This window comes from Staurois parvus, unplaced genomic scaffold, assembly GCF_062004578.1.
Source record: "Staurois parvus isolate SC_StPar_1 unplaced genomic scaffold, SC_StPar_1.0 ptg000336l, whole genome shotgun sequence".
Lineage (NCBI taxonomy): Eukaryota > Metazoa > Chordata > Amphibia > Anura > Ranidae > Staurois > Staurois parvus.
In genome coordinates, this window is record NW_028318132.1 from 2,030,662 (window position 1) to 2,055,469 (window position 24,808).

At 41.2% G+C, this 24,808-nt stretch overlaps 1 protein-coding gene and 1 pseudogene across 2 annotated transcripts in view; one reads left to right on the forward strand and one right to left on the reverse strand.

Annotated features, from left to right (window-relative positions):
* The first annotated feature begins 781 nt into the window (after positions 1–781).
* Positions 782–24,808, forward strand: part of ANKRD13A (ankyrin repeat domain 13A) — a 56,440-nt gene continuing 32,413 nt past the window's right edge. The window contains exons 1-6 of one of the 2 annotated variants that reach the window (XM_089684109.1): positions 782–953; positions 1,325–1,562; positions 10,570–10,702; positions 15,689–15,813; positions 19,551–19,596; positions 19,733–19,876. In XM_089684109.1, coding sequence (XP_089540235.1) covers positions 1,467–1,562; positions 10,570–10,702; positions 15,689–15,813; positions 19,551–19,596; positions 19,733–19,876 — 544 coding nt within the window. In that variant the 5' untranslated portion in view covers positions 782–953; positions 1,325–1,466. Of the gene's footprint in view, positions 954–1,069; positions 1,563–10,569; positions 10,703–15,688; positions 15,814–19,550; positions 19,597–19,732; positions 19,877–24,808 lie in introns of those variants that run through there. The other variant, XM_089684108.1, reaches the window with a different exon arrangement.
* Positions 6,746–6,864, reverse strand: LOC149457073 (5S ribosomal RNA; annotated as a pseudogene).

A 24,808-nucleotide genomic window follows, 5' to 3' on the forward strand; every position in this document is an offset into this window, starting at 1 on the left:
CCCCTAAAAGATTTCAGATTTTCAACTGAGTTGTACAGTTTATAGGTTACATTAAAGGTGGACAAAGTTCTGAAATTATTTATCTTTGTCTCATTTTTTTTACATAATAGAAACCTGACATTTTAACAGGGTGTGTAGACTTTTTATATCCACTGTACGTTCACCTTTCATAATATGTTGCTTCCATATTCACGGTGTAATATGTAGGAATAGACTGCACCCCCCCTTTGACAGCTAGTGGAGGATCTTCAGGCCACGTCACTCATTCAGTCTTCTGTGAATGAGAAACTACAATTACTGACAGCCTCAGCTGCTGTGGGGCACCGTGGTAGTTCATTGCTTCTTCCTGTCAGTATATCTGCCTACTTGTACATCCCATACGGACAAGCAGATCGGGACAGGTCTGCAGGAGACCTGATCTGCTGATCGCTGGGGCAATGGTTTCCAGGCTCCTGCAACAAACAATAATAAATGCACATTGTTTAACCTGCAGAGAAATATGCATTGATTGTTTGTTGTAGCAAGAGGTGAACTTATCCTTTAACAATCCTTGGCAGTGCGAATAATACATTAGTATCCAGTGCAGCTTCCTTCTCTAATAATTGTCGCATATGTGGGGGAGAGAATCTCTAACCAACACACACCTCCTCCAACTGAGTGGGAGCGACTTAGAACCTCCTTCCACAGCCGCACAGTACCAGGCTGCTCCTCCCACTAGCTGCACAGCGACGACCATGGGTGGAGCCATAGCGAGGCGTGGAACGCACAATTTGGAACGCAAAAAATGGTTACGGCTTCCGTGTATGGTTCTACAGCCAGCTCCGCTGGACGCAGCTTGAAGTGAGCAGAGCTGTCTCGTCCCACGCCGGCTACAACCCCCACTCAGGCTATGGAAGGAAGGCCGAGCTGCTGTATCCAGATGCACACCTTGCCGTGGGTCATACCAACGCAAGGTACGGGCGGGGCTCGGCGTAGGGGGGTTTCCAGAAATGACAGCGGCAAGGTTTGGCTGATGGTCACGTTACCCCGTGATCCGATCTATAGCGAATGACGTTGTACTAGCTTGCGGATGACAAAATGGCAGCTCCTCCCCTCCCAGTGACAATGGCTGCGTCCGCGTCCTGGATCGTACCATCTGCGGCACCTCCTACAGGGGGGCTAAGGGCTGCTGCACCGCTGTGCGGGTGATGTAGGGGATGGGAGCCGGCCGGGGTGTGGTGCCCTCCTGAGCCCAGCGTCTGCTATGCTGCTGCCGGACCTCATAGCGCCTGCGCCGCTTTCGCCGTGTGTGCAGTGACATGTGTGCTTTGTGTCCCCCCTACAGCTGTCACTTGTGACACGTCCGCCGCTTCCCTGTTTTGAAAAGTTGTATTGGAGAGTCCGGTGTCTCCGGGGCGGCCCGAGCCCGGGGGGTGTGATCTGCAGGGGGACATTCCGTGCCAGGCCCGACCACACCAGCCGATACCATGAGCACCGGGGACGACCACCAGGCCAAGTACCCCCTGCATGCCCTGGTCTGGAGTAATGACTTCCGGGCACTGGAGAGAGAGCTGGACGGCAAGGTGAGGGAGAGCACACACTGCCTGTGGGGGTATGGGGGCTTTGTCCTAGTCACTCACACACACACATACATAGATCTATATCTTTCAAATGATTTCTGATTGGCAGGTCATGTGATGAGTCTTGTGTACATTGATGAACCAATGCAATCAGATTGCCAGTACCAACCTTGCTGATTGACATAAGGACTCGCTCACCCCACAAGGCTTTCATTTTAAATGATTCACGAGAAATCAGGTCGTTCTTTATTTTTCAACATGCAGCCAACCACAACCCACAAGAACAATGGCACCTGTGCATCGCGGTGCTCGGTCTACGGGCTCGTTCACGCGTGCTTTGATCTCTGAAGCGCAATCTGCATTCAGATCGCTCATCAGAGAGCTTATGACAGGCAGTAAGGAGTTGTTATATCCCCTGTTTACCACCTACTTTAACCCCTTGATCCATGTACCAGTATTGCACGCGGTTGTGGGGCGTTTGCAGAACGAGCCCCATTCATTTGAATCGGTCATACTCGCACTACATCCACCAAAAGCAAAAGGGGTCAGAATTCCTGCCATGGCAGGTGTATACCCATGGCCGCTGCCTATGCAGCTAAAAGGAGGTAGCACTTGAGGATGGTAAAAATGTGTCTTCATCATGTGGTTTTACCGCCCCTCAATTGTTAGTGTTAATGAGTCACATAAATGTATGATAGGAGTGGTGTAAATGAAAATATGACTCCCTGAGGTATCATCCTGATTGAATATGTACAAATTGGGTTGTGGAAGTGGGACTTTAATTATACCTCAAGGGTTCACAAGTGGACCTATGTTATACGCTGACACAAATATGCATAAAAATGACAATTTATTAGACTGACATAAATAATCATCTCTAGGTACAAACCTCTTTCTTGGATATAAAATGCGTCCAATAACATAGGTTGGAAGGCATTCCATATCCAAGAAAGATGGATATAACCCCTGTCAGTTTGTTTTTCTTGCCATCTGTATCCTATAGGGAAGATTTACCTTCACTGCCTGTCCCATAGCCAAACAGGAAATCTCTGCAAATTAAAGTGGTTCTAAAGGCTCAAGCTGTTTTACCTTCATGCATTCTATGCATGAAGGTAAAAAAAAAAAAAACCTTCTATGTGCAGCAGTCTCACCTAAGCCCCCTCTCGAACCAGCAATATGTACTGGTGTCTTGGCTATCCTGGGACTCCCTCTTCTCATTGGCTGAGACAGAAGTGGGAGCCATTGGCTCCCACTGCTGTCAATCACAGCCAGTGAGCCAATAAGAGAGGGGGCGGGGCTGAGTGGTGGCTCCATGTGTGAATGGACACATGGAGCAGCAGGTGCCCCCATAGCAAACTGCTTGCTGTGGGGGCTCCCAACAGGAGGGAGGGGCCAGGAGAGCCTGTGGGTTACTTGAGAAGAGGAGGATCTAGGCTGCTCTGTGCAAAATCACTGCACACAGCAGGTAAGTATAGACATGTTTGTTATTTTTTCTTAAAAAAAAAATAAGCCTATAGAATCACCTTAAGGGAATATCCTGGGGCCCCAAGGTCACCAACACTAGTGTCCCCATGGTAAAACTTTCCCTTTTATTGCTGTTCTGGGGACAACCCAAAATGTGGGGTTTTCTTTCATTTTCACTTTTGATGATAATGGTAAACAGGACAAATAGGGAAATTCCCTAACAGGGCACAGACAACAATGAAAACACAGGTGTTCTAATTCCTTTGCACGCTATTTAAAACTAAAAAAAAGTTTTACCTTTCGTTCTAGTTTAATAACAATTGTGAAGTGTGAAAGCCGATCGTATTGGGTATAAACTGAATGGGTTGTTTAGGTAGGTACATACACTACTTCATTGTGGCTTACACAGAAATGCAATATACAGAGACTCTACCATTAAATTGTGAGGCTTGCTACTGGTACCCCATAGACATTGGTTGAATGTGGTGACCAGATCCATCTTCATGTCTACAGGTACCAGGTGTTATCCTGACTGGTCATTCTCAGGAAATCAGTGATTGCTTTGGTTGGGTTTTATTGTGAATCACTGGGGGTTATTTACTAAAACTGGAGAGTGCAAAATCTGGTGCAGCTCTGCATGGAAAGCAATCAGCTTCCAGGTTTTATTGCCAAAGTTTTACTAAACCCAGGACCCTGCATTCACTATATCTGGTTTCCCACAGTACACACAACATGGAAATGCAATTATTTTAGTAAATATAAACTGCTAAATACCTTTCCCCATCAGCAGTTAGAGCAGTCTTGTGATTTCTATCAGTGTCCAGCAGAGCACTGGTTAAAGCTTGTAGGAGGAGTTTTCATTCTCCCCTATGAGGCTGCAGGACCCCTTACCCTCTGTCTAGACAGTGCTGATTGGTCCTGTGCTGATCACACGCACTCTCCCAAGAAAAAAAACCTCTCTAGTAATATGTACCAAACTGAGCATGTGCAGAGTGCCTCCTAGCCTCTGTTCTATCAGGCCATATATTGGGGACAGTAGAGAGAGGAGAGGATCAAACATCCTTTTTACACAATGCAGAGGATTAACCCCTTAGGCTCCACAGTGAGTATAACAAGCATTCATTACTGCATGTATAGACTGCTGTTACTGTAGTGGGTTTAGTTGCACTTTAATTGAACAAGCTGAAGTTTGAAGCTGATTGGCTGCCATGCACAGCTGCACCAGATTCTGAGTGCTCCAGTTTTAGTAAATCTACCTCACTGTTTCAGCTGCAATGAGGCCTGCACTGGGATATCTGGCTGCTCCCTTGTTGCTTTCTTTCTCTACACATGATGGGGTGAGTTATATATTCACATAATGACCATTTTCAAAAATGATCAGCACGCATGCGTGACCAACAGACCTATTATCTGTGGCTAACTTTACTTTTTTCACACTTTAGGGCTGCTCGTGGGGGCGGGAATCGCACCTGTTCCTGCAACCGAATTGTGTTGCTCTTGCAAGTCACATGGGGCTGCCATTCACTCTGAATTCACCCCACGCATCTCAGCTCACAGTGCATATGTGGATGCGGAATCCACAGTGAAAATGTATGGTTAAAGAGACCATGTGGTTTCCTTGCAGCTGCGTTTTTTTTTTTTTTTTTTAAAGGTACCTATTTCTTGCAAGGAACAAATCGCAGCAGCCAATTCAAATGAATGGGCTACCGTGCCTAAGCAAACGCAGGCTGCAGAGCTTATTCATGCTGCCAACTTGAGCTGTACGCTGCCAAGAATCATCATTTTTCTGCAGCGGGTATTGACAGGTGTTTGTGATCAGCAGCAGCCAGGAATCCTATATAAATAAATGAAAAGCTAACAGGCGCTGTGGCTTTTCGCTTGTAACCCCACATGAGTGATTACATAAAATTAAGGAAAGATGGGTGGTCCTGAACACGAACAGTTTGCATCCGTAGCTGCTCATCTGTCCGCCTGGATGTGTGGTGCAACAGCTATGGTGCTAGTCAGCCTGTCATTGAATTGGCTATGGCTGATCACAAGCATCTGCGAATATCTTCTGTTCAGTGGGGGATTCCACACACTGAAATTTGGACAGCCCCTGCTGCACTGGTCAAATTTCAATCAGTGTATAGCTAGCTTTAGAATGAATTGTATCAATAGAAAATCAAATTGCAATTTGGTTTCGCTTACTGAATTTGTCAGTAGAATGGACTTATTACATGTCGCTTAATAGTGTGTGCTTGCCTTTAAAGACACTCTGTCACAACTATCTTTTACTTTAGGCACTGCAATGCATTTTAAAGCAGAACTCCATGCAGTGGAGCTGTGCCTGCACTGCATGGGTTAACTGTTTTTTTTGTCTAGGGGAGAGTGGAAATATACTTACCTAATCCGCGCGATCTTCCCAGCGCATAACCAGTCCCTGCCGCCCCGAGGTCTCGTGCGGTGGACTTTTGCTGACATCATCACGCCCCCATAGACCGGCCCTTCCCTTACAGTGAAGTCACTTGAGTCTGGGGACATGCCAATTTCAAGTGTGATTTGCAAGACATCTGACACAGCTGTCTATGCAACTCGCACCAAAAGTAGTGCATGTACTACTTTACAAGTCGGTGCGGCTCTAAGTCGGAACCGTACCGATTTGACCACTGTAATTGTAGACAATAGGGTGCGACTTGGCATGCAAATCGCATGCAAAGTCACACCCAGTGTGACCGGGGTCTTGGTGAATTAACTTAAATTTTTTTTTTTCCCAGTATTTATCTCACATTCAATATTTAACTTTGATGAATTGACTCTTTTAGTATCTGTGATATGTCTGAAAATGGGTCATGTGACGGTCATATCACATGCAAAATCATTTGGTGAATTGTCCCTATTTAATATAAATATATATATATCACTTTACAAGTGCCTCAGCCTTTGTACCAAACTGACAAATGATGCAGAACATGTTAGTAATATGTTTGAAATGTCTATTTCTGACCATTAACACTTGTTCTAAACCTATACCCCACACTTCAGCAACTGTATTTGCACTCAATTAAGTGCTTCAACCAATATAACGCACAGTATGCAGCTCTCCTAATAAGTTAAAACCTCAACTAAGTGCTACAATGTTACTCACAAAAATACAACTCTCCTGCGATGTATCTTATACGTATAAATAATACATTCATAAATCCATTAAAGTGCTGTAAAGTCCAATCCTATAGTGCAATAAAAAGTATATCATCCAAAAGCTATGTTTCTCTTCTATGGTATGTTAATAAAAGTGCTTCTTGCAATATTAGTTTAAACAATTGATCCAACCACAGTTCCAGTATTTCACTATTGCCTTCAGTGCTTCACTCCACCAGTGTATCACCACCATTCTGGAGAACTCACCAGATAGTCATGACCACTCATTTAAGAGTTGGTCTTAATGCACTTCTTGTTTCCCAAATGAGATGTATCGCAACCAGGAATCCTCTTTAGCTCGTTCAGTGTCACCAAGACCATCATGTAAGAGGCTCCAATAGTGTAAACCCCTTTATTAAAACTACTCCATACATTAAATATGGTTCTGCCCTGCACCTGGGTGTAGCAGCCTTTTGTCATAGCTGGCCGGATCCACTGCAACTTGGTGCAGGCTCGGTCCGCTGCACCACACAGGTGTTCCTCACCACTTCCGAGTGTCTCCTTTGGTCGGAATGACGTCACTTGCTGCAGCTCCGCCACCAACCCTACAGCATCTGGTATTCCCATGTGGTTTCCTATCCAAGTACTAACCAGGCCTGACCCTGCTTAGCCTCTGAGATCAGACGAGATCAGGAGCATTCAGGGTGATGTGGCCGTAGGCTAGCTACAGCTCTTGGTATTCCCAGGCAGTCTCCCATCCATGTAGTAACCAGACCTGACCCTGCTTAGCCTCTGAGATCAGACAACATTGGGCGCATTCAGGGTGATTTGTTGTCTTTCGCAAGGCGCATGTAACATTCTTGATCATTTGATACTAAGAGGGAAAAAAAAAATATTCAACCAGAAGTAGTGGTGCACCGAAATACAAATTCTGGTGCTGAAACCAAAAATTCAGGATGCACTTGGCCGAAAACCGAAATTAAGTTTAAAAATTCATATATTTTTCAAAAGCAATTTTTTTGGAAACAAATACACTTAATGATTATAAAAACCCAATATATACCCCAATTTTTTTGTAAAATATGAAAGTGAATGTTATGCTGAGTAAATATACCCAAGATGTCCTGCTTTAAAATTGCGCACGCTCGTGGAATGGTGTCAAACTACAGTACTTAAAAATCTCCATGGGTGAAAATTTATACGGGTTACCAGTTTAAAGTTACAGAGGAGTTCTAGTGCTAGAATTATTGCTCTTGCTCTGACGTTTGTGGCGATACCTCACGTGTGGTTTGAACATCGTTTACATATGTGGGCATAGCCTACATATGCGTTCACCACTATGTGCGACACAGGGGGGACAGGGACACTTTAAACTTTTTTTTTTTAACACTGTCCCTTTAAAAATGAGGTCAATAAGACTCCACATCTCTCCTCTACAATGTAAAACAGATCAAAAAAAGCATTGATTCAGTGCTTTAAAAAAAAAAAAAAAAAGGTCTTTTTTACAAGGTACCGGAAGTGACATCGCTCCGGTCCTCCAAGGGCATAGAGATGAGTGGAGGCCATTTTTCCTTCACTTATCTCTATGCCCAACGCCGGGATCATTCAGTGGTTTCTCAGGTAAGTCTGAGAACCACCGAGTGGCGGCACCTGTATTGGTGCATATTTCCATATCGGCCAATGGCCAATAGGGGTATTTTTAGCCACTGAAATTTTGGTGCATCCCTAACCAAAAGAGTGTTCAAGAACATTCAACATTGGACTAGAAGAGTAAATAATATGAGAGATCTCTGTACAAAGTGTATAGGGATTCCGGTGCCACCACTAACAGTGTAATGGATCAGCTACTGCACAGAGTGAACTGCAATACAGAATTAGTACAATGTTGCAAAGATGGAACTCTGACGTCTGAGTAGGAGTCCATCTCTGCAACATTGTATCGGTTCCGTATAAAAGTTTACTCTGTGCAGTAGCTGATTGATTACACTAGCCTTTTTAATAAAAGAACTCTTGAAATAACTTTCAGTAATCCTGCTAATTACTGTATCTACAGCTCACAGTACATTAGTGTGATGGTCAGTGGGAATAATGCTCCTTACACTTGTGGTCATTAGGAAGAATCTTCCCATAATCTGGTCATACATGGCTCAATTTTTTTTTTTTTAGTTCGGCCAGCTGGCTGAAAGAAAAAAACAGCCAATTTCCCCATCTCCATCCAGGGAGGATCGGAAATCCTCGCTGCTGTGGAATTGTATTCTGACAGTGGGACTCCCCCACTGTCAATATACTCTGATCAGATGCAGTTGGTGGCCTGCAAGCGCTGATTGTCGCAAAATTTTCCAGCAGGACTGTTCATGAACAGTCCATCTGTAAATTGGCTCATCTTGAATGGGAATAGCCATAGGTACAGTAGATTGAATTTTTTTTTTTTCACCTGAGAGGCAAAAACTGCTGATTGCTCAAGTAGTCCCTAACAACCTCTAGAAGAATCCTGGTTGAGAGAAGCTGCATTACATTGTCATTGATGAACACAGGAATCTCCGTACACTTTGTGCAGACAGAGGTCTCCCTCATTATTCATAATTTCCTCTTCTGGACAGACCGGCTCTGCACAGAGAACTGAGCGATCAAACACAGCTACTTGCTCAGTTCTCCTCTCCATACTGAGCAGAGAGTTGTGACTGTCAGTTTCCAGCTCACTGGAACACTGGGCTGTGGTGGGGTGCACAGGAGGAGCTGGCTCATGTTCTTGGTGAATCGCTGGGAGGCTGAGCCAGGTGCCGGTCCAGGCATCTGGGAGGATCTTGACCAAACGGTTGCTATCCTTCATCAGCCTGGACGGCTCTGTGACATCATGTGATCTATAGGAGAAGTATATCCAAAAGGGCTTTGGCTTTACGTCTCCTTTTTAAATGTTCTTTATCTCTTCTGGTCGAGTGTTCTTAAGGCTTTTTCTCTTAGGATTAATTGTTAGGAAATGTTACATTCATCCTGTGAAAGACAACAATTAGAACTTGACACTTCACAAAAACATTACAGCGATTATTCTTGACTTGCAAGATTACTGAGACATTCACAAAGAAATATATATATATGGACCCCTATTATTCTTTCATTTTAGCTCCCAGTGATGTTTAGTTTAAAGCGGTAGTAAGCGGCAAAAAATATTTATATATTGGGTAAACCTTATAATAGGTTTACCTGTAGTTATTTAAAAAAAAAATCGGACTTTACTACTGCTTTAAGAAATCTGAAGCTGCTGCCTGGTATGAAGTACTGGTACCTAAACATACCTTCAAAAACTTTTCATGTCTCCTGGTTCACTTGAATGCTGTGTTTTCTAAGAGGGAACACGTGAAAGCTTCTTTAAACTGACAGTCTCTCTTTTTATATTTCTGGCATGTCTTAAAAGTGAATATACAGTATATACTGCATATGGATTGTATATTTAGGTGTGTAATAGTTCTAAAACAACAACAGCAAAAAGATTCAGACAACCGTGATTGTCATAGGTGAACAAATATAAAGACCCCTCAATAGAACACTTCTGATCCTATGTAGACATTGAGTAAAAGTAGAGAAGCTGAAAAATGAAGCCGAGACAGCTTCCACTGTGTCTCATTTTAACTAGGCATCTAGTAATCTTCTCACCAATAATAATAATACAACAAAACGTAATTGATGAATAAATATGGCTACAGTTTATTGATTTAAAGAATACCAATGTGCTTTATATATAGTGTACAAATAAAACTTTTACATTACAATAAATTCATATTTTTTGTTGTACTATTATTTCATGGCCCCATAACATTATCCTTACAACAACATTGACATATTTTAGTACACATGCATTAAGAGTACTTATTTGATAAGCAAACCAGATTTTTTTTTTCACTCACATTTCCCTCCAGCATCTATAGTGCTGAACTAAGGAAAGTTTAGTCATACTCATTAGGCTGGGCTTTTTCACTTTAATTGGTCTAAACTTGCACTGTAACTTGTGTTATTGTAGATGCCTGAAATCTCCTTTCATGTATGGTGATACAGTAATATTCCCACTTAATGTAATCCTCTTACTATTAAATGGGTTTTAATTGTTCCGGATTAACCGCAAATAATCGCTCTTTTGGCCATAACTGGCAGAGAGGATTTCTCTTCAGTGTTGGCTGTTGCCCAGTGACTTGACAGCTTGACAGCTTAAAGACATAGCCTGTTTCATAATGCAGGTTTTCAGTTTTAAAACCGAGAGTATATTTTGAGTAGTTTGCCAAACACACGCTCAAGTGATTCATTAAGCCTAAAGCTGCACTTACATGGTGGATTTAGGGCTTTATCTTAACCGATGATGCATGTATGGTTTTGGCATTGCTGCCTTTTTAAAAAAAATTTTTTTTTAAATTTATCATTTGTAATTTCACCATAGGATATAGAGGAGCTGGATCCACGAGGCAGGAGTCCATTACATCTTGCTGTTTCACTTGGACACCTAGAGTCTGCTAGAGTCCTCCTGAGGCATAAAGCAGATGTCACAAAAGAAAATAAGGATGGGTGGACTGGTAAGTACTTAAATATCGTTCACATAAACACAAAACCCATTCTTTCCCAAAATAAAGAAAAAATCAAACTTAATTGATTTGGTAATGGTGTAGTGCACAGGTAGTCTAGATTCTTTGCCCCTGTTCCTATAGATTGTCCATTTAAGAGTCTTGCAGTTCCTCCCACAGTGTGCCCTCTGCCCTGTGTTCCTCAGACTTCTTCTCTGCGGAAATCACTTATCTAACAAACATGTTTCAAGACAACCAGAAAACCAGGATCTGCACATGGATATCTATTCATTCACCTGAACTGCCCGATCAGCTAACTTTGAGTTGTCAAACCACCTGAGGTTACCTGGTATTTCTTGTTCTACAAATCTTATCACACTGCTGCTACAAATCCTGGCTGATAATGGGTTTTGTAAAAAGTTTCCATAGCCTTAAAAAATTGTGTTTCAAGATCACTCATGTAGATTTCAAAAAGATCAGTTATGGGATAGTAGTTTGTATATTGCAGAAGATCCCTGCCATTTTGTGTTTTGGAACCATTCCATTTGTTGTTTTATTACAGGAGCACTTTCTGCTGGCTAAATGAGTTGAAATTCTTTCAGCCCTCGCAGTCAAATTAATGTGCCACTTTATATTTGAGAGAAATTTTGCTGTATATGATTCAGAATGCATGTTGCCCTTCTGTCATGGTCTTTCCATATGTAGTAAGGTACTATGATTCAAGTGTGTAAAAAGTAAAAAAAAAAAAAAAAAAAAAATCAGAAAGTACATTCTATTACTCTCAACCCCGTCCAAATCTTCAAATTCTTTTTTTTTTTTCTTTGTGCTGCTGTTCAAGTGTTACTAAACCCACAACAGTAAAATTTAGTCTGTATATGCAGTAAGGCATGCTTGTTATACTCTCTGTGGAACCTAAGGGGTTAATCTTCTACATTGTTTAAAAATGCTGTTTGATCCTGCCTTCTCTGATTCTCCCCTTATCCCAGTGTCCCCCTCTTATCTCCTGATAAGACATTGTGTAAAGACACTCTGCACATGCCCAGTTTAGTGTGTATTGCTAGAGAGGTTTTTTTTTTTTCTTGGGACAGTGCATGTGATCAGCACAGAGCCAATCAGCACTGCCCAGACAGAGGTCAGGGATTCTGCATCCTTCTAGAGAAAACTCCTCCTACAAGCTGTAACCAGTGCTCTGAACACTTGATAGAAATCACAAGAGTGCTCTAACTGCTGATGAGAGAAGGTATTTAGCAGTTTATATTTACTGAAATAATTGCATTTCCATGTTCTGTGTAATGTGGGAGATCAGATATAGTGAATGCAGGGTACTGGGTTTAGTAACACTTTAAAGTAGTGGTGCACTGAAATGAAAATTCTGATGCCGAAAACATAAATTCATAATGCACTTGGCCAAAAAGGGAAACCAAAATGCTCAGTTTTTAAAATGAATATATTAAAAAAAATACACTTTGATTAAAAAAAAAAAACTATATATACCCCAGTTTTTTGTAAAATATGAAAGAGGATGTTGCTGCGAGTAAATAGATACCAAACATGTCACGCTTTAAAGTTGCGCACGCTCATGGCATAAAACTGCGGTACTTAAAAATCTCCATGGATGATGCTTTAAAAATTTCTACAGGTTAGCAGTGTAACGTTACAGAGGAGGTCTAGTGTGAGAATTATTGCTCTTGCTCTGAAGTTCGTGGCGATACCTGACGTGTGTGGTTTGAACACTATTTACATATGGGGGCATGGCCTACGTATGCGTTCACCACTACGTGCGAGCACGGTGGGACAGGGCACTTTAATTTGCTTTTATTTTTTATTTATTTTAATGTTTTGGTTTTTTTTGGGGGGGGGGGGGGGGTTGCGCTGTCCCTTTTTAAAAAAAAAAAAAAAAAAATGTAATAACTTTTATTCTTATCACAAGAAATGCATGCATCCCTGGTGATAGAAATAATGAGTGACAGGTCCTTTTTATGGAGAGATATGGGGTCAATAAGACCCCATATCTCTCCTCTACAATGTAAAGCATTGGATCAAAAAAAAAGCATTGTTCTTTTAAAAAAAAAAAAAAAAAATGGCTGGAACCGGAAGGGGCATCGTTCCGGTCCTCCAAGGGCATAGAGATGAGTGGAGGCCATCTTTCCTTCACTCATCTCTATGCCCAGCGCCAGGATCGTTCGATGGTTTCTCAGGTAAGGCTGAGAACTATCGAGCGGCGGCCGGTGGCAAGGGGCGGGGTTTTTTCGGCATCTGTATCGGTGCTTTTTTTTTTTTTTTTCATTTCAGCTGACGGCCTAAAGGGGTGTTTTCGGCCGAAACGTTTTGGCCACCAAAATTTTGGTGCATCCCTACTTTAAATGGTGGCAACATTTTGTTCTCCACCGTTCAACTGTATATAGGAACATAGCCACCCTCTCTTGCTTGTTTTTGAAATGGACTATGGTAGTATTTCTCAAACTTTTTTTAGTCAAGCCACCCTTAAAATTATGGATAATCTCAAGGCACCCCATTCTAAAATCTCAAGGCACCCTGCACAATCCATCTCAAGGCACCCCATTCTAAAATTTAAAAAACTATTCTACTAGTTTTACATAATGCAGCAACATCCACACATATAGTACACCCAACATTAGAGGTGATTTTATTCTTCCAAAAAAAAAAAGACACCTTTGCACACTAGTACTGACTAGAATTCCAATGTTAATCCCTCAATTTCTCTCCATCACTCAGTTTGTGACCCCAGTGCTGACAGAGAAGGGCAGAGGAGGGGCAAAAAGCAGGCGGTGCAGGCATCCAACATCCTTTTTATCAACTGATGTCATTTTTGGGTTTTGGGATGCCGACAGCTAGAAGGTCCTAAATAGTGCACATCTGTGGCTTTGTGTACTAAAAGGCAGGACTGATCCACCTGCTGGCTTGTATGCAATTTTTAGGCATATTGCCCAGGCACCCCTGAAGAAGCATGAAGGTACCCCAGGGTGCCTGGGCATCCTGGTTGAAACAGGCTGGACTATGGGACTTGAAGAGTACATAGAGCAGTGCATGTGACCACAACATACACTACTCCAAACAGAAGTGAGAGGGAAAAGAAAATGTTTGGGAGCTCATAGGGGACAAAGCAAAGAGGCAGAAAACACAGTAAGAGACTATTTTATGAAAGGTACATTAGAGGGCGATTGGGTAGTGGATGGTTTTTGGAGAGTAAATATACAGTCATGGCCGAAATTGTTGGCACCCTTGATATTTTTCCTGAAAATCAAGTATTTCACACAAAAAAGGTATTGCATTAACACATGTTTTGCTATACACATGTTTATTCCCTTTGTATGTATTGGAACAAATATAAAACAGAGGCAGAAAAGCAAATATGACATAATGTCACACAAAACCCCAAAAATGGGCTGGACAAAAGTATTGGCACCCTTAACTTAATATTTGGTTGCACACCCTTTGGAAAACATAACTGAAATCAGTCGCTTCCTATAACCATCAATAAGCTTCTGACACCTCTCACCCGGAATTTTGGACCACTCTTCCTTTGCAAACAGCTCCAGGTCTCTCTTATTGGAAGGACACCTTTTCCCAACAGCAATTTTAAGATCTCTCCACAGGTGTTCAATGGGATTTAGATCTGGGCTCATTGCTGGCCACTTCAGAACTCTCCAGCGCTTCTTTGCCATCCATTTCTGAGTGCTTTTTGACGTATGTTTGGGGTCATTGTCCTGCTGGAAGACCCAGGATCTTGGACGCAAACCCAGCTTTCTGACACTGGGCCCTACAGTGCGACCCAAAATCCTTTGGTAATCCTCAGATTTCATGATGCCTTGCACACAGTCAAGGCACCCAGTGCCAGAGGCAGCAAAACAACCCCAAAACATCATTGAACCTCCACCATATTTTACCGTAGGTACTGTGTTTTGTTCTTTGTAGGCCTCATTCCGTTTTCGGTAAACAGTAGAATGATGTGCTTTACCGAAAAGCTCTATCTTGGTCTCATCTGTCCACAAGACGTTTTCCCAGAAGGCTTTTGGCTTACTCAAGTACATTTTGGCAAACTGTAGTCTTGCTTTTTTATGTCTCTGTGTCAGCAGTGGGGTCCTCCTGGGTCTCCTGCCATAGCGTTTCATTTCATTTAAATGTCGACGGATAGTTCGCGCTGACACTGATGCTCCCTGAGCCTGCAGGACAGCTTGAATGTCTTTGGAACATGTTTGGGGCTGCTTATCCACCATCCGGACTATTCTGCGTTGCAATCTTTCATCAATTTTCCTCATCCGTCCACGACCAGGGAGATTAGCTACAGTGCCATGGGTTGCAAACTTCTTGATAATGTTGCGCACTGTGGACAAAGGCAAATCTAGTTCTCTGGAGATGGACTTGTAACCTTGAGATTGTTGATATTTTGCCACAATTTTGGTTCTCAGGTCCTCAGACAGTTCTCGTCTCCTCTTTCTGTTGTCCATGCTTAGTGTGGCACAGACAGACACACAATGCAAAGGTTAAGTGAACGTCTCTCCTTTTTATCTGCTTTCAGGTGTGATTTCTATATTGCCCACACCTGTTACTTGCCCCAGGTGAGTTTACAGGAGCATCACATGCTTGTAACATTCTTATTTATCCGCAGTTGTGAAAGGGTGCCAATACTTTTGTCCAGCCCATTTTTGGAGGTTTGTGTGACATTATGTCGAATTTGCTTTCTTTCCTCCCTTTTTTTGTTTTGTCCCAATACACACAAAGGGAATAAACATGTGTATAGCAAAACATGTGTTAATGCAATACGTTTCGTGAGAAATACATGATTTCCTGGAGAAATATCAAGGGTGCCAACAATTTCGGCCATGACTGTATTGTTTAGTGTCACTTTTTATTAACATGTCTTTCAAAGGTTTCCTCGACACTTTCATTATATGCAGAACTAGGATGTGTAACGTTGCTTGGTAAAGTATACATGGAAGTTTTTAAACCTTTGAAAAATTGGTATTTTTATTTCAGTTCTGCATGAAGCAGTTAGCACAGGGGACCCAGAGATGGTTCAAATGGTTCTGCAGTATCGAGAGTTTCACAAAGCATCCACAGCTCTTGGAGGTGTACCTGAACTACTAAAGAAAACACTGGAGGTGAGTGAGCATTAATGCACTAAACGTATCCCTTGCACATGCCATGTGTCACAATGTTATTAAATATTCTACACAAATCATCAGTGGAGAACAGTGTATATGGCGCCACGTTCAAGATCCATGGATAATCATGAATTGCAGCCTGTGGGTTTAAAAAAAAAAAAAAGAAGAAATCGCAGAGGGTCTCACAATGTGTTATTTTTATTATTAAAAAAAAAAAAAAAAATATATATATATATATACATTATTATTTTTTTTGCTCTTGCTAAGCAGTATGACTCTAGCAAAGCATGCATACAGGCTAGTATCCCCATACCAAGGGAAAAGAGAATGCATTCTCACTGCTCTTTTTAATAAATTGTTTTCTCTTCAGAGTAGTTGGTAAAACAAGCTTGGGTCCATGCTTATCTGCATGTTTCCAAAAAATTAAATATTGCATGTATAGCCTTGGCTGAAAATATACAAATATAAGTATTGCAATAATAAAAAAGATATGAATGCTACACAATAACAAGTTTTTGTGTTTCTAAAAGCAGTTAACCAAGTGGTAAGTACTAGTTGGATTTGATTTAATGCTTATTAGATTATAAGTAGCCTTGAGTATTGAAAAATTATTTATAATTCTTTTTAATGTTTTAAAAAGTCAGAACACCAGGATTGTAGCCAGAAAATGAAAACCATATTAATAGCACTGTAAAACAGGGAGCAATACTGTCCTACCTACTGATGTATTCAGGGGTTAACCACTGTAATAATACCACTGGAGCCATGGATGTTGATATTCCCCATGGCCTTTTATAAGGTCACATGGTCAATATTTTGGGCATTACTCTTTCAAATACAATGGTTTTTACCTGGTTCTTAAATGTTATCTATTCATAAGGTCATATTGGTGCTCTTGTAATAACACAGTTGAATACTGTATGTGACTCCGCTTTTTTTATTTTGCACTACTCTAAATCTCATAAAAGTTTGTTCTGAAAATTGAACTATTAAAACAAATCTCAAAAGCATGGCTTTCAGTACTCAATTACATTTTGCCCTAGGTCCATCAGTCTGTTGAATAATGACTGTGCTGTACAACTGCTAAGTTATGGTAACTGTCAGTCTAATATCGATGTTCTGTAAAATTGACAGTCATTTTGACTTCTATCTAGTACTTTTGGAGATGTACATACAAGCATTTTTGTATATAGAATTTGAAAGTGACCACAATGTACAAAGCTATGCCCTGCTTTAACTGCTTATTGTGTTTTTTAGTAACCAAAAGTGAAATCAAATTTTCCAGTTCAAGCAATGGTTCTCCTAACAATGCACTTCAAATGTAAGTGCATTATCTAGAGATTTAGAGTAAACAGAAATATGGCATACATTGTGACCATCTTCTGTAGTATTTTACATTCTGAGCTACAAGAAGATAACAAGAGCTTACCTGTTTTACATCAGAGTATTTTTTCTTGGTTGAGTTTCATTTTATTACTTTGACTCTTGAAGATGTGTCACAGTAAGGTTTGTTAATTGGATGTCAAAATCGGATAATACTATTTTCAATATGCTCTTTTAACCTTCAGCTGACTTTCTTGGTTACACTTGCTGATTGTTAATACAAATTCGCCTTCTTTAGTAACCCAAACATAGTAGATTCACTAAGAATGAGTAAATGAGTGTCTTATTGATTTTTTTTTTTTTTTTTCCCTTTTTTACAAAACCTTTTGTAGCTTAATACTTTTTTAACAGTTGAAGCTGCCATTCTCTTCCAGGTAGTGATGAAAAGACAATACAGTTTGAAAAATTGATTTAGTGAAGTTGCATAACAAGAAGATCTCTTTGCAATTTTAAATTGGCTTTATGCTGCCAAAATCCTTCAAAGCAGATATTCAACAGACTGTGGGGATGGGCAAATGTGTTATGTAGATGTGCAAGCATTGTGTCAGTGCACAATTCCCATATTCTGCTAGACAATAAAATCAGTCATATGAGAACCACATACATGCACGGGAGCAGCCTTTGAACACCTGCATCTTCTGTTTTGTCCCTTTTTACCATAGATTTTCTCAAAGGCTCTTTTTCAACGTAGCTTCTAAAAACAATGAGTTAGATGAGCCTAGAGCAGTGGTCTCCAAACTGTAGCCCATGGGCCAGTTGTGGCCTTTTTGCTTGCTATTCTCCAGCTCTTGGAGCACTACTCCTCCCACTGATACAAGGCTGTATCCTGCCGCTAACACCAATGACGAGGTACCATGCCTTCCACTGATGCCAACAGTGGGGCATCATTTCTCCCACTGATGCCAATGATGGCAATGATGGGGCAGTATTGCTCCCACTGACATTAAAAAAGATGGGGCACTGTTCCTCCGAATGACGCCAACGATGGGGCACTGTTCCTCCGAATGAAGCCAACGATGGGGCACTATTCCTCCCACTGGCACCACCAATGGAGCCCTCTTCCTCCCAATGACACCATTGATAGGGCACTATTCCTCCCACTGACTCCAACAATGATGGGGCACTATTTCTCCCACTGACACAAAAGAAGGGGCATTGTTCCTACCACTATTATCAATGATGGACCACTAGTGCTCCTCCTACTCACCACAAGTGCTTTGTAATTTTTTTTTTTTTTTACTCTCACTGACCATCAAACATGAGGCATTATTTACTCTCATCGGTCACCGCCTGCCTCCCCCAAAGTCTGAAGAACAGTAACTTGGCCCTTTTTTTCTTTAGGAGATCCCTGGCCTAGTGGATGAAGAACTTCGAGAAGCACCAGGCTCCCCCCCCCCAAAAAAAAATAAGTCAGCAGCTGCAAATTCTGTAGCTGCTGACTTTTAATATAAAGACACTTACTTGTCCAGGGGTCCAGCGCCTTGCAGCTTCACAGCCGGTTTTCTACTGTGCATGTACAAGTCGTTCTGCACCTTGAATGGGTCCATAGTCTTCTGGGAACTGTGAAGTGTCCCAGAAGACTGCTGGGGGAAGAAAGTGGCCAAACTTCTGGGCCAAAGTGGGAGATGGCACCTGTCAAAATCAGGTACCTGCTCCCCCCCTAAAAGTGCCAAATGTGACAGTGGAGCAGGGGAGGGTGCAAACAAATGAAACTTTCCCATTTGGTGGGCTCCACTTTAAGGTAGCATTGATGATCTAAAAATAGAAAGCAACAAAAATAAAATAGTTGCTTTACAGCAGCCAGTTATAATTGACCCTTCAGGTATGACAAGGAATGGCCTAACATCCACAGTTTTTCCACTAATTTCCATGGCTGTGGTGTTTGTCCATGTGCACAGCCTGTATGCAGCTGTGTATCTGAATCCAATTTTGGTTCATTTACTTAAGGAGTAGAGGTTGTTTACCTAATGAAGTAAATGTTTGTGAATAGGTTGTAGCTGTGTTCTTTGGATACCCAATCATCAGGGAAAAATCCTGCTTTTTTTTCCCATTTCCCTTAGACTCGAGTGTTTAATATTGAACACAGTTTCACCTTATCCACTAACAAGGTGGACATTCACTTTGCTAGATGAACTCCTTTAGTAAAGCAAGCGTCATACTCTTACAGAATCCATAAGATATTAAACTCTCTCACCACTTCTATCTACTCGTGTATATTTGTTTTATATCCTTCAACTGTTCAGATTATTTTGAGCTTTTATTTGGCATTCATAATTGTTTGGCTTGATTTTCTGTGACACGTTGAAATAAATGTTTTCTGATAATATGTTTTTTATGTCTTTCTGCTTAAGGCTTGTGATTTTTATGTGGAAATGAAGTGGGAGTTTACAAGCTGGGGTGAGCTCAAATGCATTTTCTATGTAAATCAAAAAATAATCTATTCTAGTTTTATGCCTCTAGTTATTATATTTTGTAAATTCATATGTTTGCAGTGATTCCAGCTGTAGAAACTAGTTGCCCTTTTCTATTTTAGTTCCTCTCTTATCAAGAGTGTGTCCCAGTGATGTCTGTCGGATATGGAAGAGTGGAGCCAAACTTCGAGTTGATGCCACCTTGCTGGGATTTGAGAACATGAGCTGGATCCGAGGAAAGCATAGCTTTATATTTAAAGAGGAAGGTGAGCTTGATATATATATTGGCAGGATTTCCTGTTTCCCTTGCCATTTCATAAGTAAAGCCTGTGTTTCGCTAGGGAGGTTTCCCTTTACATCCTGTTTTAGAGACACAATGGGAGTGAAACGAAATCTTTCCATGGTGAATTGAACTCCTATCTTAGGCAATTGTCACAGGAACAGATGACAACTCAATTTTTTGGGGTTTCCCCTCACTTCTTTCTTGGTGACCATGTTCATTAGGTAATAATAGAGGAGTGAAACTCCCAAGCAAAGATACAGACAGCAGTCAAAACCTGACAAAGGGTTTGATTCTTGACTCCATTTTAACCAAAACAAACATTTATGTACATTTTCAAGTTTGATGAACCGGGTCATTGGCAGCTTTTATTCTCAGCAAAAACCTTTAAGCCTTGCACTACTGCTAAATTTATGCTCCATTCACACTTGTTCAACTCAAAAGTTGTATAATTTCATTGTGCAGTTTTGGAGTGCAACTTTGAGTGCAACTTTGATCTGACTCTTACACTCTCTGGACGTAAGTCACATCAAAATATGTATCAAAGTAGTGCAAGCACCTTTTCAAAATTTGCTGCGACTTTAAGTTGCACAGATCCCTGTGGGTGCCATTGAAACCAAGGGGCTGCAGCTTGTCATGTCCAAAGTCGCATGACAAGTCACACAAGTGTGAATGGGGCCTTAAGGGTTATTTTGACAACAGTGCCCACAGGTAAACGATGATCTGGCTGTTACAGTTTTAATACTTTTTTTTTTTAACGCTTGCAACTGATGCCAGTTTATTCTATAGGGTCTCTGCTTTCAGAAAATATATATAATTTTTCGACAGTTTTAAAATGGAACTAACCTTTTCAGCCAAGGAAACTGCCATCTTACCTTCTGTTTGATCTGCAACTGCCATGGTGCTGCACATGTGATCAGTTATGACACCAGCCATTTGATGGTTTGACGGTTTGGTTGAGAGCACAAGCAAATGTGACTGTTAAATTTCCGGCGTGCTGGGAATGCTAACCGTTTTTGTTAAACTGCTAAATCAATGGGTTTAGTTTCATTTTAATGAAACCTGGAGTTAGGCTTTAAAAAATGACTTAAACTTTAAACCGTTTGTATGATCCAAACAAGCCATTTCCTTCACTTACAGATGTGTCCGCTGTCTGCACTGAAGAAACTGTAAGTAGCATCAGTTACATACAGTATACAGAGCTGTGTTTCTGCAGTGGTATGGGGACTTTTTGTTCCCGGGAACAAAAAGAGTTGAGCTGTGCACTGCATTAGCCTGTCACGGGAAGCCTTGTGGTTTATGAATTGGGTGAAGAGATGGGTGGGTGATTTCCATCTCAGCCACTCAGAAGAAGCCTTGTATTCATTCATAAAATGCAAAGCTTCCTATGAATATTTGAAAATCTCTCAGCCCACCTCTATTTTGTTCTGGGAATGGGAAGGGGAGTCCCTGTATTGCTGCCTGAACACAGCGCTGTATGTAGCTGTTAGAGCAGTTAATTCATTTCTGACAGCGGTAGCGTGTATTAGTGAAGGAAAAAGTTTTTCAACCAGCTTGGTCCAAACAAACTGTTTAATGTTAAATGAAACCTGAAGTTAGGCTATTAGGCCTAAAATCTACATTTTTTTTATGTATTAAAAAAATGAAAATGGTTTAGGCAGTGAATGGGTTAAACATAGCAAATCCTTGAATATGCATTGTGTCATGAATGGTGGGATGACTTCTGGAAAAGCTTGATGGACCAGGGCATGCAACAAATGAGTGATAAGCCTATGTTTTGAGGTTGATGCCTGGGGAGAACAGAGACCCATTTCTTTTCAAGTAGGGGACTTCTTTTCTTTTTCAAGTAGGGGACTTGAGATTATTATTTTGGGACAGTACCAGTTACTTTTTTGGTGAATTTGTCAAAGAATTTCCCAAAGAGTTGTTCACCATTAAATGGCATGTTTAGAACACATTTCTTAAAAGCATGTTCAGTAGACCAAGCTGTTAGCCACAAAAATTATTTTAAATGTGCACAGAGATTTGAGCAATTCTTGAGACTTGTTGAATGACATTCTCAAAGGTATCAACAAAAAGCTTGTGTCTAGACCAGTTGTCAATAGTCTGGCAACAGGGAGGTGGCAACATGTCATCTGGCATGACACAGTTACCTTGGAATCCTCAGACTTATGTTTTAGGGGATGTGGTGCCTTCCTTTCCATCCTCGACATTTGTGGGAATGCCCCTTGATCACCCCTTACTGGAAAGAAGTACACACAACTATTGGTAGGCTAACATACTAAACTCTACCTTTCTCACCCCAAACGTACCAACTACATTATACTAAGATCACAGTAGTCTTATAGAAGTTGTCTCTAACCATCCCCCTACCTAACGCAGCCAAATTTCTTATCTCCAGACACTGGAAGAGCATGCCACACCCTACCATCACTAAATGGCGTCGTAGAAATGATCAACTAGCCAGGATAAAGGAAGTTTGCGTTGTTGCAAATTATACTCTTGACTAATACAGGCGCACCAATACAAATGTACATGGACCGCATGGGTATTAATTTCCTGCCACTCACTTGATCAAACCTACTGATGACTCATTTACCTAGGATTTTGACAGAAATTTTGGAACTGGAGTGTGGGAGCGGACCCAAGAGCTGAGCTACATACCCTGCTGCACTCCTGATATCCCACCCACCCTCTCCCCTCTTTGTTCTTTCTCTCCCCTATTCCTTCCCTTCTCTGCCTCTGTCTGTACTCCTTTTAATCACCTTCTCTTTTATATATCATCTCTCTTAACACACAAAGTTGTGTTCTAAAATTACCACAACATGTGTCACTAACAGCTGATCATACAGGCTCAAATGGTCTAGCCAAAACCTATGTTTTCTAAGGTTTTCAGAATTCATTAAATAGTCCTAGATTTACCAGCCATTTGTTTTCAAGCACCACATACAGTCAGGTCCATAAATATTGGGACATCAACACAATTCTAACATTTCTGGCTCTAAACACCACCACAATGGATTTGAAATGAAACGAACAAGATGTGCTTTAACTGCAGACTGTCAGCTTTAATTTGAGGGTATTTACATCCAAATCAGGTGAACGGTGTAGGAATTACAACAGTTTGCATATGTTCCTCCCACTTGTTAAGGGACAAATGGCTTCTCAGCTGTTCAGGTGTGTTATTCTCTCATTATCCCAATTACAATAAGCAGATAAAAGGTCCAGAGTTCATTTCAAGTGTGCTGTTTGCATTTGGAATCTGTTGCTGTCAACTCTCAAGATGAGATTTGAAGAGCTGTCATTATCAGTCAAGCAAGCCATCATTAGGCTGAAAAAACAAAACAAACCCATCAGAGAGATAGCAAAAACATTAGGCGTGGCCAAAACAACTGTTTGGAACATTCTTAAAAAGAAGGCATGCACCGGTGAGCTCAGCAACACCAAAAGACTCGGAAGACCATGGAAAATAACTGTGGTGGATGACCAAAGAATTCTTTCCCTGGTGAAGAAAACACCCTTCACAACAGTTGGCCAGATCAAGAACACTCTCCAGGAGGTAGGTGTATGTGTGTCAAAGTCAACAATCAAGAGAAGACTTCACCAGAGTGAATACAGAGGGTTCACCACAAGATGTAAACCATTGATGAGCCTCAAAAACAGGAAGGCCAGATTAGAGTTTGCCAAACGACATCTAAAAAAGCCTTCACAGTTCTGGAACAACATCCTATGGACAGATGAGACCAAGATCAACTTGTACCAGAGTGATGGGAAGAGAAGAGTATGGAGAAGGAAAGGAACTGCTCATGATCCTAAGCATACCACCTCATCAGTGAAGCATGGTGGTGGTTGTGTCATGGCGTGGGCATGTATGGCTGCCAATGGAACTGGTTCTCTTGTATTTACTGATGATGTGACTGCTGACAAAAGCAGCAGGATGAATTCTGAAGTGTTTGGGGCAATATTATCTGCTCCTATTCAGCCAAATGCTTCACAACTCATTGGACGCCGCTTCACAGTGCAGATGGACAATGACTCAAGGCATACTGCAAAAGCAACCAAAGAGTTTTTTTAAGGGAAAGAAGTGGAATGTTATGCAATGGCCAAGTCAATCACCTGACCTGAATCCGATTGAGCATGCATTTCACTTGCTGAAGACAAAACTGAAGGGAAAATGCCCCAAGAACAAGCAGGAACTGAAGACCGTTGCAGTAGAGGCTTGGCAGAGCATCACCAGGGATGAAACCCAGCGTCTGGTGATCTCTATGCGTTCTAGACTTCAGGCTGTAATTGACTGCAAAGGATTTGCAACCAAGTATTAAAAAGTGAAAGTTTGATTTATAATGATTATTCTCTCCCATTACTTTTGGTCCCTTAACAAGTGGGAGGCACATATGCAAACTGTTGTAATTCCTACACCGTTCACCTGATTTGGATGTAAACACCCTCAAATTAAAGCTGACAGTCTGCAGTTAAAGCACATCTTGTTCGTTTCATTTCAAATTCATTGTGGTGGTGTATAGAGCCAGAAATGTTAGAATTGTGTAGATGTCCCAATATTTATGGACCTGACTGTACATGTGCTGTTCACATTGAGATAGTTAGTCATTCAAATTTACCAGTTTCTATGTGACAGATGTGATTTTTAATCTTGTATGAACATGATTTTATCTGTTCTTACAATCTGTGACTGTTCACTTTTTGCCCTTTTGCTAAAATGTATTCATAAAAAAACACTCTAGGACTCAAGGGCATTTTGGGTACAAATAAGCCTGGGGACTCCATAACATCCACTGACATCAGTTTATCAGTCTCCTGTTCTGATTGATGACAATCACCCTAGATAAAGCTTCTTTTTGTGTTGGAGACCTTTTTGAATCTAATTTCCCGGTTAATGCAGTGGAGAAACAAACAGATT